General features: G+C 38.0%; 2 protein-coding genes across 2 annotated transcripts in view; one reads left to right on the forward strand and one right to left on the reverse strand.

Moving 5' to 3' along the window:
* Nucleotides 1-13,243, reverse strand: part of bmpr2b (bone morphogenetic protein receptor, type II b (serine/threonine kinase)) — a 35,320-nt gene extending 22,077 nt beyond the window's left edge. Inside the window, exons 1-2 of the mRNA XM_028470656.1 lie at nt 12,294-13,243; nt 350-535 (exon numbers count right to left, since the gene is read on the reverse strand). Coding sequence (XP_028326457.1) covers nt 350-535; nt 12,294-12,372 — 265 coding nt within the window. The 5' untranslated portion in view covers nt 12,373-13,243. The remainder of the gene's footprint in view (nt 1-349; nt 536-12,293) is intronic.
* Nucleotides 13,244-14,961: 1,718 nt separating this feature from the next.
* LOC114476483 (dedicator of cytokinesis protein 9-like) overlaps nt 14,962-17,458 on the forward strand; it is a 48,586-nt gene continuing 46,089 nt past the window's right edge. Inside the window, 1 exon segment of the mRNA XM_028468052.1 lies at nt 14,962-15,247. Coding sequence (XP_028323853.1) covers nt 15,131-15,247 — 117 coding nt within the window. The 5' untranslated portion in view covers nt 14,962-15,130.

Consider the following 17,458-nt stretch of genomic DNA (forward strand, 5'->3'; position numbering starts at 1 on the left):
TATCGGAACAACAATGGGTAACGCCACTCTTGTGACGTAATCTTGCGTGATTTCTGCATTTACGTAAACTCTCTAAAGCGGAAATGAGTAAACCCTGAAATGGAGTTTGGTAAATTTTGAAATGGGTCACTTTCCACTGGTGTGTGTGTGTGTCATGGTGGAAACAAAGTGTTTGTTTTTACTATACAGTTGGCTGAAACTAGGTTGTTGAATGAGACACTGACTGTTTTAAGTTGTTAGAAAGCACAGTCACATGTTGGTAATCAAACCCACACAGTTGCCTAAAAACGCCGCCTACTCTGACAAAAAATAGCCTTTCAATGTTGTTAAGCAACGATGAGTAACTTACCCTGTATGACGAGCCGCACTTCCCTTGGAGTGCTTTTCTCCCACAGGCCAAAGCAGTAGCTGCCCTTGGCACATCGGATGGTGGTGTTCTCAGGGGACACCCGGCCCTCACCCCCTGCCACCCGCTCCCCCTCCCACTGCTGCTGCTGATCAGTAAAGGCACACTCCGTCTCTTCCCCCTGCGCCGCTGTGGGAAGAAAGCAAAGCTGAGTTGAGAGTGTATATTCAGCCTCAAGAAATACTAATCTTAGTGCGGTAAACACTCTGAAGAACAAAGCCAAGCATATTGAGTCTTCAATAAACAATGAGCTTCAGGTGATACATTTACACCAGCTTTTAAACAAAAATCTCAGTCTCTCTTGAACACACTCGCGCGCACACATTGTTGGTGCAAAATGATACACGTGCATTCGTCTGTTGCAGCTCTGGAGGCAGATTGCTGCTGCTGCTGTGAATGAGTCGGTAACAAGGAAAACTCACAGATGACAAACAGCCGTCTGCCAGTAAAGACTTCTGCCTCTGCAGATCACTATAAATACCACATTTATGCTCTACCCTGAAGCAAACAACACATCCGGAGGTAGTGGAGTCCTTCAGTAACAGCACCTTGTTAAAAACATGAGCAAGAAAACAGAACTACGTGCAATAACTCCAGTTTGCTAGGTGATGGTAAAACACCGGATGTAGGGGATTGTGAGTGTTTAGGTGCCTGGCAGTCGCCTGGAATGATCAAAATGCCAGGGTTTGTGTACACAGGCTGCGTCGAGGGTAATTTCAGATGGAGAAAACATGATGTGCCACTTTGTTTCCCTTTTCCTCTCGGCTCCTCCCTTTCCTCCATCCGGGAGAAGGGGAGGAGACTTTAACATGCCCTGCCCAAGGTCGAGTTGGCCTGTGTGGGCAGAGAGTGACACGATGGAAGTGGAGCTGTGTCAGGCATGGAGCCAGTTCTCCTCTGCCCTCATCTACAGATAAAGAGATCAGATACAGGGACGACTACTGTGGGCCTCAACTGCCCTCAACCTGTGGGCCCATCACTGTCTACTGTACAGTTGGTTTAATTCTGCCTAAACTAAAAGGTTAAACATTATTAACTTACTCTGAATTCTGATTTTGTTGAACATACTGAATTTCAATGAGCTAAAGGCACAATCGAAGTTACCAGTCATGCTTAAAGCTGTTGGCATGTCTGTTAAGATGACCAATAATTATTCATGAAGTCAGGTTTATACACAGAGCATTGAGCCGTTTATTCATCTAAAAGAGTAGCATCCCTTTTACCATACGAGGTATGTATTCAAGAAATGCTTCACCGTCTGACACAGCGATGTTTTCCTTTCTACCTCACTCTTTGCTCCAGATTTTTAAACTAATTATGCAAGAAATAAATTGGCTAAGAGAACCAAGATTTGGTCTAAAAAGCACAAACAAAACAAAACATTGTCAAAAAAAACCAAGCTGAATTTAGATTGAGCTATCTTACTTCCTCCATTTGTTTTTGCAGTTTCACAGCAATCATGTACTGTACCATAAGTGTGAAAGTAGGTGCTTATTGGTTAATATATGCAATACCTAAAGCCCAGACATGAATCAGCCATCATCTCCAGGAATAAGATGTTGACTTAAAACTTAACTAAAAAGCTAAAAACAAACCCTGACAATCTGGCTGTGCTTTTAGCATGTGGGGACCAATGAGGACTTATGATTATATACTGTATATTATGTTATATTTCCTTATTTCATACATTCTTATTTAAAAAATAACAATGAAAACACTGACCTAGGGAGATTAACATGATGCTTCCATTACCATTAAAAAATATAAGTGGAATTTTTCGTCATCTTGAAAATGTCAACATTTATCTTATGGAAAAATATGAGGAAAACAAAGGCCTATTTTTTTATGTCTTGTTAACGGAAAAATATTTTTGTGCACAGTAATAGGCATACTTTGTACATTTTTGGTAAAAATAAATAAATGTCATTATTCTCCTCACAACAGACTGCAAGAGGCAAACATATGAAGCTTGTGTCAAGATACTAAGTTAGCAATTCACTCAAAAAACAAAACTGTTTTCCTTGGTATCCAATATTCTTAAAAAAGCTTTGGATACAGTCTATAATCATCAGTAAATAAACATTTATGACATGATTAACACCCGTGACACAAATGAACCACATTGTTTAGGTTTCGACTATTGATTACTAAAAAAACAAATGGAAATCACTATTGGAATGAAATTTATTTAATTTATTTAAACAAAATTATGTGGAAATTGCAATATAACTCAAAATCTACCATCATGTGCAATGTTTTGGGACAGAAAAAAACAATCACATTTTACACACTATTTTCCCTGTAAACAATGGGTAAATATATCTATGGTTACAATGCTTTGCAAAGACGGAAATGTCAAATTTGGCGCAAAATCATACTACAAAATCTCGCGATATAACCGACTTCACTTTAAATGATAATGCTATGAATATGACACAGACTAAAGAGACACCAACATGTACAGGAAGTGTAGCAAATCTTACGTAAAATCTTGTACGCCGTAAATAGATTCCTGCGCAGATACGAAGCATAGCAATTAGTAGATTAGTTGACTCAATTAACCATATATTTGGCACAAATTTGGGAAGTTTAGAATAGATTCGAGAAATGTTGGGGACAATTTCAAATGTCAAATCATAGGCCTTACATTCTCACTTATGCAATGACAATTGTACTAATAACTAAACATAATGCCGTAGGTGGTTTGGAAATGTTTGCCGTTCTAGCATCTTCCATCATTTTTTATAAACTTCATGCTTGACTTGATTGACATAAGATAACAAATCCAATGTAAGCTGATGGAAAAAAAACTGCTAGTTTCAAGTTGTTTTGAGGTTTACTCAACTTTTTAATCACTTTCATTTTTATTTAAATACTTATCTGATACTGTCACGACACTATAATGTGCATAAATGTCAAGGCCTTTTCTCACTATAGTAGATCTTTTTCAGTTCTCAGTAAAGACTTGAGCTGTGCAGGAGAAACGGTACAGGAATGTGCATAAAGGAGGGGAATGTAGAACAATAGAAGGAAGCCAGATCCTACAACACCACCCACTGTTTACCTAATACACAGCAACCTTTCAACATAAATTGGTTAAACGACTTTCTTTTTTTACCTATCAGAATAACAATGTTTGATACCCAACACTAACACGATTTATTCATTCTTTTATTCAAGCTGTAGGCTATGAATACTCACTATAACGGTCAACAAAAAGAAGAATTACATTCTGTAAACTATAGCAGGAATGGGTTTCATTCATAAGTAAAATGGATTGTTATGTTCTGCTGCCAAAGCGACAGAATCATCAGATTTAATACAAAGCTGAAAAGCAATCTTTACATTTTAACATGCCTTTATTTAGAATAGCTTTTATGTAGCTGAGCATTAATGTGTTCAAGCCTCTGTGGTCCTATTGACCTTGGTTCTGCAAAGAAACATGTTACCCTAACCCCTCATCCTCGTGATCGGTTGTCTGACTGAAATAACATTGACATAGTGCCTGTGACCGAGCACATTAAATGCGTTCGTTGTGCCAACATGGCTGCACATAACAGATCGCCAACAAATCATACAGCAGCCATTTAAAGCACCATTTATTACCTCCATACGCCTCAGATATAAATGCAACCAACTCAGTCATTGTTTGTGATTTCATTATATTGCACATAAATTCTTAATGAGAAATTGTGAAACTGGATGCATGCTGGCTTTTTTTTCTTTCAATCTAATTGTGTAACTGTCAATAGTACAATTTAAAAAGAAATGTAATACATGTTCGCATTGTAGTGGAAAATCCGCGGTCCGAGCAGAAGGTTTGTCAAATAATCCTTTTTTAATATTTCTATATTTCTATTTGAATTTTGAATAGTATGATTGTTAGCTTGCAATGCATCTAGACATATGGAAATCTGTGGATATATAACACTGGTCTGTCTGTTTTAATTGACTATACATGGTTTTTATGGTCTTCTGTTTTGAATATCAAATTTAAAACTGTTTTGAAGAACTCAAAGGACCAAATAACTACCACCTACAGTTAGGAATCAGAATAGTTTTCTTTTGGATGGGATGCAACCAAAGTGTTTTGTTTTTTCTCTAACTTTTTGTAAATTCTCCACGGCCCATCTCAGGGTCCCAATCCTTCAGTTGAGTACCCCTGTTTTACAGGATAAGTGTGTGTATAGGAGACAAACTTCCATGGGTGCGTGTCCTAGTTTGAGCTAAAGCATTTGATGGCAGAATGGCTTAACTAAAGTTGAGATGAAGCAAGGTGAGTTCTTAAAATATGAACATCATTAGATACTTGTTTCTAATTGGGTTCATACATTATTCTTCAATTGTTAGCGAAGAAACACCAAATGTGCAAATGCTGCCAGTTAATTTCTTTTCACTGAGGTCCACCAGGAGGAATGCTGCTGGTTTCTTTGCCTCTTTTGAAGTGCTCTTGGTTGTAAGCTATCTGTTGTGTCCATCTCTGATTGCTGGCTCTGTACCTGGTTCCGCTCCATGGAGTTTGCTATGTAATCTTGGCTCCCTCTGCAGTATTGGATTTTGGGTCAGAGTATGCAGGCTGGGCCAAGAGAGAAAGAGAGCGAGGAGGCCGAGATTTGTATCAAAAGGTTCCAGAGTAGTGTTCTGCTCTAAGCCTCTTTATTTGAGGATGGCGGGCAATGCTGAATGTTTACCCATGGCCCAGTTATTTGCTAATCTCCCTCCTCCCCTTAGTGGCCTTCGGTGTATCCTACCACCCCCTCAGACTACACATTACACCCCTTCGCTCAACCTTGTCATTAAAAAACAACAGCGATCTAATCTGGCTCTTCTCCCTACTTCTGCCAAGGCCCATAGGGGCGACACAAGACATGGCAGCATGCTACTGCTACTGCTTAGCATTCACCCAGTGCATGGACCTGCTGGCTGTTTTCTCTCCAAGTCCACATTCATGATTTAAGGCGGAAACTGAGGCGGTGGGGGGGGCGGCGCCAAAGCTCAAGCAGAGGTTTTCTTGACGAAAGCCTGTGTTGTGTCCACTGCACCACATCCAATTTCGCCACAATCTGAACGCAAGTTGACCTTTACTGGGCTGTTTATTACTCTGTACAAATACAGAGTGTAAACTGAGGGGAAATAATGCTGTGCAGAGCAACTGGTAGGCCATCCTCAGCACAAGCCAAAGAGGATTCAGGGGCATTTGCTGACACCCCCAATTTTACAAGTCCTCAGGTTGAGTTTAAAGATGTGGAAAGGGGTAGGTGGATCTCTGTGTGTGCGTGTGTGTTGGGGGGGGGGTTAATCTATCCCATCTGCTGCCCCAAGACTGCCCAGCCCAGCCCACCCCCACCAACCCATCTCAAAAACACCACTACCACTCAGTTTGTGTCTGGTACAGTTATGCTAATCCTGGGGTTAACACTGCTCTCCAAGCTTAAAGGACTAATATTGCACCAGAATTACCCCCCCCCCCCCCCCCTTTCCTGTCCGGTGTATACCTCAACTTTCCCGAATATGTCATGAAAAGAGGGATAATGACAACCACTAAAGGGGTGTTGGTTGTCGATCTGTGGGGAGATCATCTCAGATTATGTATCAAACCAAAGCCTGGTTTTAGGCCGTATCTGAATTTAGTTTTTACTATTTTATTAATAAACAAGTAAATTGAGGATGGACTTGATGTTCCACATGGTGATTTGTAGCACAGAATGTGCTGTGCTGGAAGGATCAGGCATGTGGTTGATTAGTAAATGTATTTAATTAAACTTGTATTGTTTCTGTAATTTCAAAACACTAAATATTAGGGTTGAGGAAAAATATTGATTTCAATTGTTGGGTTTTTCTTAAGAATTTTATATTTTGATAAGTGCTACATGACTATTGTTGTAATTGGTGCTATATAAATAAAGTTGAATTGAACTTTATTGTTTTTTTGGGGTGATGATATTGGAAATTGATATTCCTCCCAAAAATTGTTTTGAGAGAAAGATCTTTTAGTTGTTTTGTTTTTTTTTGTACCATGTCTGCATGTGTTAACGCTACATGTAGTTAACTGCACTTTTATGTGCAGTTGAAATGAACGTTTTGTTTCTAGAAGTTTATGGCTCAACTTTTGCTTTTGGAAAATAAGGACATTAATACTGTAACAATCATTACCGAATCACAAGAGTTAAAAAATCAGAATCGCAATGTCATTCAAATCAGCCTCCAATATTATCATAATTAAAATAGCGTCGGTAGTCGGGACAAAAGCAAATCGTCCCAGCCCTACTAAAATAAAGCATCACAGACATTAAAATCAAAAATACTTATAAATAGATCCTGTAACTTTGTTAATGGTAAATTAATAAATCTATTATTATTATTAGTATGAATGCTGCAAGACTTGTTCATATACATGAGCAGTTCAAAAAAATCTGTAAAGTTTGTTTTATAAACTTGAAGCTATGAAAAGAAAGTTGACTATTTAATTAAGCAGTGCCATCTGGGTCGAAATTAGGCTAAATTAGGGTTAACAAAACCCTAACAAGCAGCAACTTATTTAAAAACGTTCAGTTCAAGAGGAAATTAAACCGTAAACAACAAATCCACAGCTTTCAAAAAATGCAAACTTCAGCAAATAGCTTCACTTAGTGACTTTCTACTGTCGTAAAACAGATTTTTTTTTTATTCCTCACACTACACGTTATCAAACTTTGTGTCATTGTGAACTTGCTTTAATCTGAAGTGTTAGCGTTATTATATTACCAAGGACAGAGTATAAATGAAAAAGCCTTCATAAAACTAACCTCATCAGTTCCTTTTTGTTTCTTTTCCTCAATGAGAGCAGGGCTTATTTAATACGTCGTGACACTTTTAATGCAGTTGCTTTATAACTTGCACCTGAAGAAGGTTTATTTGCTGTTGCAGATGATGGAAGAAATGAAATCTCTACACTTTACTTCTCAAAGCCCCGACAATAAAATATAATTAAAATATCGCCCAATCAGTTGATCTGCATTCAGAGTAAAGTAGCACTGTTTTTCTTTTTTTTTTTTGCATGTTCCAGACCTATTGTCTCTGCTGTCCAAGGAGAACGCTTGGTGTTAATCACAGGCTGTCACTCCAAGTTATAATCTCAAGGCTGCACCTTTTGTTTTGTTTTTTCAAACATCTGCTAATTTCTCCTTTTTTTTTTTTTGGCCGAACCAGAAGAGGAGAAACTGCTCCAGTGCTCATCTCATGTAGCCCTGCTCGCGTTTTTTACTCCAGGTCAGATCATAACGCGAGGGCACTAAGAGAAACTCATTGATTTTTTCCATCTAATAGAGTAAAACACTGGCCGTATTACAGACCAAATGGGCCTCCACCCCACCCCGTGCACTACATTCATTGGTCTGTTTCTAGCTGCAGTCGATGCCATCTCCTCTGACAAAAATCTAAATATTATGGAGTCACAATGGGTGAGGCCTTTCCAGCTATTTCCTTTCCCTTTGTCTCGATTGTAGCTCTAAGGAGCATGGATACTTCATGCTTATATTTAGACCTAAAACACACACAAGTGAACGCGTTTCTTAGTATTTATCCACCATAAATTTGGGTTATTACTTTAGTGATGCTGATCTAACAACCCCAATGAACTTTAGACGGCTGGCTGCTTCGTGTTTTGGTGAACAGCAGTGCTGTCAGCTCCACAGTTTAGAACCTTTAGAAACACTTTCAGGATTTGGACGGGCACAGAGAATGAGCTTGGTCTTTTCATACTGCGATACAATAGTTCTGCTTTAATCTTGTTTGGAGCTTGGAACCTCCATCACACCTGGCACTAAAGGTAGTAACAATGGCAGAATTTAAAAAGCTCAGCTTGTTGCAATACGCAGCAGTGAATAGCTCTTTGTAAAAAGCTCAATGCTCACACACACATTTAGGAATGGGTAGTTTTCAGGTAGCGAATGTGGGATTTGAGTCATTTACGGTAGTTTAGAGTGGTTTCAGCCGTCATACTCCTACACACTGACTAATCAATGGTGATGGGCGGTGAACCAAGGAAGAATCTAAGCCCTACAACAAACACATTCACCATTAAACCAAACAAATTCTTTAAAACACAAACAACTTAATTGGGAAAAATAGGTGACTGAGTTCTCAACAGATAGCTGATGCATGTTCATGTGGATTTGTTGGTATTTTTCGTAGCAATTTTCAATTTTGATAAGTGCTTCAAGATGACTATTGTTGTAATTTGCGACATATAAATAAAGTTGAATGGAAATTAATCTGGCTTCAGGAGCTACAATACGCTAGAGCTGCACGATTATGGTCAAAATGATAATCACAATTATGTATCATATTACACTACTTCTAAACAATGTGTACAGTTTACAGTGCAAATTTAAGCTTTAAATAAGAAATATACTTTTTTTTTTTAACCCAAGAATTTTAAAATGTACCAAAGGCTAACAACATAAATACATTATTACAGAGTGCAGAGCCCATATTTTAAATGTAAATATTGCCAAGGACCAGATTTATATAATCGTTTCATCCAAAATTGTGATCACGATTAAAATTTGATTAATTGTGCAGCCCTACAATACACCTCTAAAATAAAGGAAAACAAGAATGACAATAGGGCAACATTGAAACTAAACGATTTTATTTTATAGACGAACGATGCGTTTTAAAATCCATTGTAGCCTGCATTTTTTTTTTTTTAATCAAAAAGTTTGAAAAATCTTTTTGAAAAAATGTAAACTTGATCTGAAAATTATTTGACACCAAATTATTACTATTTTTCATAGTGTAAATTGATGGCCAATGCCTGCAAATGCCAAATAGAAATGAAAACTTCTGTTTTGTGTCACTTTACAATCATTATGCAGGCAAAATCTGTGTACCGCCCTGATTAATGTGGCTCTGTGAAAAAAAAAATGGATTTATTGGCTTTTATACATGTCATGACGTCGGTTATTAGCACCTAATTGTCCCATTAGCGAGTACATAAATCATTACTGTCACAGTAAAGCTGCCCCTGATGGTGAAAGGTGCACCAACGTGAAGCTTCAACACATTTCTCCTCAACACATCACATTTAATTCAGACGCAATATGGCTGCCAACAATGTTACATCCACACTTGGTTTCAATTAAATCAACTCTAATCTACAACATCATTTAGGAGATTTTTTTAAAATTTCTTTAAAACATCAAGGCCGGTATAAATTACCAGTTTCTTAACAATACAATATTGATTCTTTGGACAATATAATTATATCCTGGATTCTGCCACAATTTGATTCAGGGACTTTTGTTTAATTTAAGACATTATTAATAGCCCATTCAAAGCAATCAGCTACATTTAATCTAAAGCTAGAAAATAACGCTAACCAAAAAAGATTTGAGAATTTTATTGCTTTTTTTTTTAATGTGTATTTGATTCCTAACGAAGATTTTGCTCGATGGTTTCAGTTTCCATAAAACGACAACAGAAATATACAAAAAGGCTCCACAAACACAAAAAAATCCAAAAAAACATATATTACAGAAAAATACACCAAACAACAAAAATCTGAAAATGACTTCAAATACACAACACTAAATATTTATACAAAAAAAATACACAAAATGACAACAGAAATGCACAAAACTACACCAAAAAGGAAACACACTGCAATGGCAACAAAAAACAATAATTATACAAAAAATGCACAAAAAGACAACAGAATGATACAAAAATACACATAATGACTTCAAAAAATACACAATACAGAAAAATACACCAAACGAAAAAAATATAAAAATGAGTAAAAAAAAAAAAAAAAACACATTTATCATGCGCGTGTTTCATAGAATAAAACCAGGGAAATCACACACGTTATTTTACTTTGCACCCCCAAATATTCCTCTTTAGAACACTACAGAGTATGTACACCTCTTTGTATATAAAACCTTCAAACACATACTCATTTGGCCATAATTGACAACTCTACTTAAGCTCCTCCAACTATATGGATACATACTTCCGACGGGCACTGTACTAGTTTAATCTAAAGCGAGGAAAAAATGCTAAGCAAGAAGGTTCTGGGTTCAAGCCCTGGGGTGGACACCTGAGTCCTTTCTGTGTGGAGTTTGCATGTTCTCCCCGTGCTGCGTGGTTTTCCTCTGGGTACTGAATGAGAGTGAGTGATTGTCTGTGTTGCCCTGCGATGGACCGGCGCCCCCCAGGGTGTACCCCCACCCAGCGCCCAATGAGAGCCGGAGATTGGTGCCGGCAGACCCCCGCGACCCTGTGAGATGGGAGCAAGTGGGTTTGAAATGGATGGATGTAGAAGTGTATTGATCTTTGTTTTTTTGTTTTTTAACAAAAAGGTGTATCTGCTTCCTAACGAAGATGTTGAACGATGGGTTCAGTTTCCATCGTTTCGATTGGATTCACTCCGAGAAGGCATACATTTAAAATCTGTTAAGCACTCTGCTATCCATCAGTATTTGTAATTTGACACCAGCCTCACAGTGCAATTTCCTCTAGTTTGAAGGCTTGGATAAGGTCAGTTGAATATCTTTTATTTAATTCCACATTGTGACCATGAACATGTTTGATAAGCTGAGATACAAAATGGGTTATATTTCGATCTGATAGCATAAGTATCAATTTATACACTACCACAACTACTACTACTACTACTTCTACATCCACTTGTTTGTTGCATGCAAAATAAATGCAGAGGATCGACTCCAGGTCCTAAAAAGCAGTCTAGCCGAGCAGCCGACTTACGCACCGCACTCGCATACTTCCCACAGCAAAAGCAGCAATTACCCTGATGACAGTGTGTCTATGAATACACAGGGGAGTCTCAGCAAACACATACACACACACACACACACACAGACACACAGTCCAAATCATACATTATTAAGCTCTTTACGCACACATTCACACTTGAGCTTGGTGACCAAAGCGCATGAGATTAGACCACCGATTTGAAAACGGCAGCATCACCCACTTCAAACTCCTCTTTCTTTTGTGAGAAATGCCTTCCCACACATTCCATTTGCCCCCAAACATGCACTGGTGCTGCTGATCTCTGTGCAGCCCTGCTCTTATCTTATCTTATGCTCAAGGTCTCACAGAAGCCTGCAAAGTCTTGAACAGGGGTGGGGTGGGGGAGTGGGCACAACTTGGCAGAGGAGAGCTGTGGTTGTTTGGCTGTGTTTTTCCAGGCCTTTCTACACAGGAATGATTAAAATGGAGCCAGAGGTGCATGTGCTGCTCTGCTGTTAGCCTGTTGGTTTGTTTTTAAGCACAGTAACATGGTAGCATGGAGCAGATGAGAACAACACATAATATTATTAATAGTAATAAAGGGAACATGCATAAACACACACACAGATGGGCATGGGAGTGGGCACAAAATGAGTTTTAATATTGCATATCAAGGCTATGACATTAGGCTCAGATATTCTAAGCTGTGCAATACAGTGCGATTCAAGATGTATATTGAGTTTTCTATTTTGGCAATATACATTATATTATTGCCTATATTGAAATATTTTGATTTAATATTTTATTTTAGGAGTTGCTGAAAAGCACAGATGGATTTCTGAGTGTGTCCTAACCCAGACCTTCCCCTAAACAAGCCACACTACAGAACTCACTCACACGTGCTGTCCCTTAAAGGAGAAACTGCTAAATTGTGCAGCTGTTGGTTAATAAATTTTACATCAGCAAATTTAACTCAAAATTGTCTTTTGAATTAACAAAAGACATTTATATCGTATATAGCCATTTTGAGAAAAAAAAAAATATAGAGATGAGTTTTGGTCCATATCGCCCAGCCCTAGATGACAGCAAAGAAATATCATAATGCACAATGCTCCAGCTCCTACAACCAGTTTAGTCAAAAGCAACTTACCTGCCACAGACATTGGCATGATCATCAGGCAGAAGCCGATATGAAACAGATATTTCATCGTGATTCGACCCACAGCCATGAATCCGTCGTGCGTTAACGAGCTCCGCGAACCCCAGTTTTCACCCACTGTCGTCCCTCTTCTTCTTCTTTTTCCTCAGCTCAGTAACTTGAACCGCTCTCTTGGTATAAATCCACGCATCGAGAGACGGCAGGATGAAAAAAAACAAATGCACAGTGGGCTCGGACAACGTTCAGTGTCCGCCAAAGTTAGTCTTGTTTCAGGCTCCAGCGCAAACCGGACGGCCGAGCGCAGCGAAATCGCTCGGCAGATCTGCCGCTTACAACCAAGCTGTTAGCTAACATGCTAGCTGCCAGCCAGACTGTCTGGGACTACTAAACTTGCGCAAACATGACAAGAAAACTATTAAAACATCAAGCGTACAGTTCTATTTAGATATTAACCTTAAAACAACCCCTTATTTAAACACCACAGCCCCCAAAAGTCTGAATATTAGCATTTGGCCAATTAGCGTAGACCCCTTATTCTGAAGCTAACAGACGCTAGCCTGAAAGCTCGTCAGTTAGTTCTCTTCTCACTCCGTGTCGGCTTTTCTTTTATGATCTTCGGTACCGTAGATGAAAACAAGCTCCTCCGTGTATGTGTGTTGGGGGGGCGGAGGACACAGACGCTTTCCCCAGTGCTGACGGAGGAGGAGCGGGTTTGTCGCTGTGATCGGGGCGGCTGGGAACGCCTCGTTTGCTGGCTTGTCGGGACCGCTGGTCTCCGGTATCGAGTTACCGTGGGTGGTTAGTGTTTGGGGGGTGGAGGGTGGATGGTGAGTCCGACACAAACAGAGGAAGGGTGGTGCAGCGCCGCGGTGCCGCAGACTGGTAACACGACAGGCTTGGTCCAGGGATGCTTTCCGGCTCTCAGTGCTGTTTACTCCTGTGATAAAGCTAACATCCAGGCTCTGCTATACACACACACACCACAACAACTCTACTTCTGTTTTAATAACATAATTGTTCCTACAGGATAGGCCTCCATTCATATACATTTAATCCACCTTTAGATAAAACAAGCCAAATATCATTGTAAACAGACAAATACACAGGATATCCATCTTTTACTGGGGCTGTGATTTCCTGTTTTTGGGCACCACTTCCTGTATGATAAACATCTAAAACAATATACAAAAAAAGCGATGTTATATCACTGTAGTACATACACAGTCGATCAAAGTTATTGGATAGTGGTCCGACATCAGATCAGAACACAAAAAAGTATCGAACTATATCGGCCTGCATCTAAAATTTGTTATAACATTGTTATTTTTATTGGGTATTTTTCAAAGTCGTATAGTTTATTTATTATATATTCTCTTCAGTTGGAGAATACATTAATACTGTTATAAAAATTATGTATGATGTGTGCAGATATCGGATCAATATGAGCTAATACGCAAGGTTGCAATATCAGTTCTATCGGAGCACTCCTAGTATACATTAATATACATGCAAAAAAACTACTGTTTCTAGACTATTTGCAAGAGCCTGACATTTAAACAACATATAATTTTTATTGATTTATTACAATTAAACAAAAACGAAATTCCTTGAGAAAATATTCCTGGAGGGGACTATGCCATTATAATTGATTAGCTACTACTAATGCTAATATGCATAATGTGTCTTTATATTCATAATATTAGTCTGATAATAAACTTAGTCATATCCGTAGCAGCCCAAGGAATAGAGTGACAGTGACACACAGTTATGTGACGCGATGGTGTAAACATATTGCAAAAGTTGAAAATAATTTCATGAGTAAATTACAATAACAATAACTACCAAATAAATTCTGACAAAATAATAATGAAACGAGGGTAATGTATATACACATATAACCCTTGTTTCATTAGATTATTTTCATTTATCGTGTTTGTTGGTTATATTTATAAATACACCCAATTGATGAAATAAAATAAATAATTCAATGAAACAAGGGTTATATATATATATATATATATATATATATATATATATATATATATATATATATATATATATATATATATATATATATATATATATATATATATATATATAAAATATTGGGTATATATTATAGATATACCCAATAAATAAAATTATGAAAATTATTTAATGAAACAGGGGTAATATGTATAAATATACCCAACAAATAAAAATGCTGTGATTGCAACCTACTTTAATTTTAATTAAACACCACATTTTCTTTAATTAAAAAAAAGTACCTTATTTTTTTATTTTATTTTTATTTTATTTATTTATATTCTGGGGGGCGGGGGTGTTTGTTAAAGGAGTCGTGTAGTTATTAAACGGTTATTATTGGGATTGATCAGGCACTGTGCGCATTATTCCAGCAGGGGGCAGTGTTACTCTGTGTGTGGAGCAGAACTGCTTCACTTACGCTCTTATATAACCTTTAAAAAAATTTAATTTAACCGGCCTTTTAAATGTTAATGTTTTAGCACGTCTTACACAGTTACACTTGAAAAAAAACGAAAAAATTAAACATATATATATGTGTTTTTTTTGTTTAATGACTCATAGCTGTCCCAACAGTAACATTACACTGTATCGGGGGCGTGCCCGTGTGCACGTCGGCTCCTCCGCTGATGGGACGGAGGAAGGAGGCAGACCAGGCTGTGGATGGATCGTCATCGGTCGGTTCTCCCAGACTGACGGAGCTCAAGTTAAACACAGGCGTCATGGCATGTTAAAGTGTGTGACTTTATGTTCCCAGCACCCGCAGTTTGAAGGTCCATATGGGATTATAGATGATATAATATGGTATGATGGCTTCTGCACCACCTGAGGCCAGGAAGTTCACGCGGGGGCTCAACAAGCCCGGGACCGCGGCTGAGCTGAGGCAGAGCGTCTCCGAGGCGGTCCGGACCTCCGTGCTGATGGTGAGGGTGGAAGTCCCACAATTTATAACACAAACACATTACACACATGGTCAGTTTTTGGCTGCATTGATTACAGATTAACAGTAATTTAGCAATTTATCTTAGTTTGACCTTAATTTTTTTCCCTGTTCTATAATGTACAAGTACACACTAGATCTCCTGTTACAACTTTCATAGGTTGCTAGGTAGTGGAAATACACACCAGAAGCTCTGCAGGGACACACACACACACAGGGTTGGGGTCAATTACATTTTTCAATTACAAATACGTTCTCAGAATTCAATTACAATGAATCGCAATTACCGAGGCTCTAATCACCCCATAAAACTTAACCTTCCTCTTGTGTTAGCTTTCTGTTAGCATCTCTTATGACATGTGTCAAACTCAAGGCCCGGGGGCCAAATCGGCCCTTTAGACCATCCAATTCGGCCCGCTGGAGAAAGTTGAAAAAAAATAAATAAAAAATTATTGTGTAAATTACCAAATAATTCTTTATATTTGGCCCCTGAACTAAAATGAGTTCGACACCCCTGTCTTATGACAACGGGTCTTAAATCAACTGTAAAATACACTAAAAAAAATGTTTCTTTTTGTTAATATTTTTGGTGTGGACGTCTGGGCCTTTTTTGTGATACTATAACCCTAGAATTTATTTTTATTTTTATTGTTTTTAATGATAAAATGATCCTCAAGACAACTGACAGTGGGAAAAGTTGATCTGAAACATTTTTTAATGATTGTTAACTATGTATGTGTAAGCCATAGAGCTGTAACACATGGTTCCCCGGGTTTGCAAAATTGCTATTGACAATTTTTATCTAATTTCCATGACAATTACAAAGTCATTTGTTCACGCAGTGCAATTATTATTGACTCAAACCCCACACAACACACCAACACACCTCTTTAAGCTAACTGCTACTAATTGCCTTGTCTCCAGTGTCCACACCAGTGACCCGTCTCATATTGTGTCATCTCTCATAATGAAGAATTATGATGAAAATGCCCCTTTTCTCTCCTCATCTAATGGATGTTGCTGTTAATTGTCGCCTGTGTGTCTCTGCGTGGAGCCATGTGCTCCTGCTGATCTGGTTGGAAGGTCACTGAAGCAGTTTAGCCTCAGTCATGATACGAAGTGACAAATGAGGAATCACGTACACAGTTCAATGACTTATTACGATAGCCTAAAGACAACTTTGATCCAAAGTATACATCAGAAAAACATTTGGATTCGTATAGTCGTTTATAGCTCCTGCATGAGGAATGGATGAACTCAACCATGTGTCAAACTCTGGCCCTTTAAAGCTCCCAAGAAAGTAAAAATAACAGCAAAAACATGACTCATTGTGTAAATTACCAATTAGATGTAGATATCTCAGTACTTCCAAATACACACATTTAATGAAACTGTACAATTATTTTTACAGGGCTCAGTTTTCCCATATATTACATGATATAAATCATTTTAAATCTTAAATTGTTGTAAATTCTTAAAAAAATGCCAAAATCCTTTAAATTTCACAAAATTTCCCCAAATTATATAAAAATTGGTCATAAAATCAAGGAAATGTAAGATCCTGCAGGGACTGAAACCTGTCACTTATTGTGCTGATATTGTCGGTGCCTTACATACTATAAATACTATTATACGTAGAAGTGCAAACTAGGGCAAAATAATGATAAAATTGCTCTTTTTACTGCCTATAATCTGTGGCCCATTTGAGATTAAACTGGTTCCATTGGCAGTGAAATCCAAATTCTTCACCCACCGTCATTTTCAAAGTCCCATTTCTTGTTTCCTGATAAGTGCAACATCCAAAATCCATCAATAAAAATGTTTTTGGTCCTTCTACGAATAACGCAGGAACTGGATGACACGTACTGTAACTAAGCACTCAAAACTTTCAATTGAATTGCTGTTTTACCATTGAGTACCATTGGGAGAAGAAATACAAACAATGTGAATGCTAAATGGCTTGACTCTCCAAAGTGTTGATGTACAGTACATATAAAGGGATGTGGTGTGTGTTTAAAGGCTAAGAAGTTGATATGAATGTCATCTAAAGTGGTACATGTTCTTCAAACATCTGCTGTATATCGTACTGCAGAACGGAAAACAAATGGATGCTAAATTTGAGGTCAGGACCAGCTTTTGGACTGAGGAAAAACTCAATCTCCTGTCTTTCTGGTACCCTGTGAGATAATAGTTT

Source organism: Gouania willdenowi, chromosome 2, assembly GCF_900634775.1.
Source record: "Gouania willdenowi chromosome 2, fGouWil2.1, whole genome shotgun sequence".
Lineage (NCBI taxonomy): Eukaryota > Metazoa > Chordata > Actinopteri > Blenniiformes > Gobiesocidae > Gouania > Gouania willdenowi.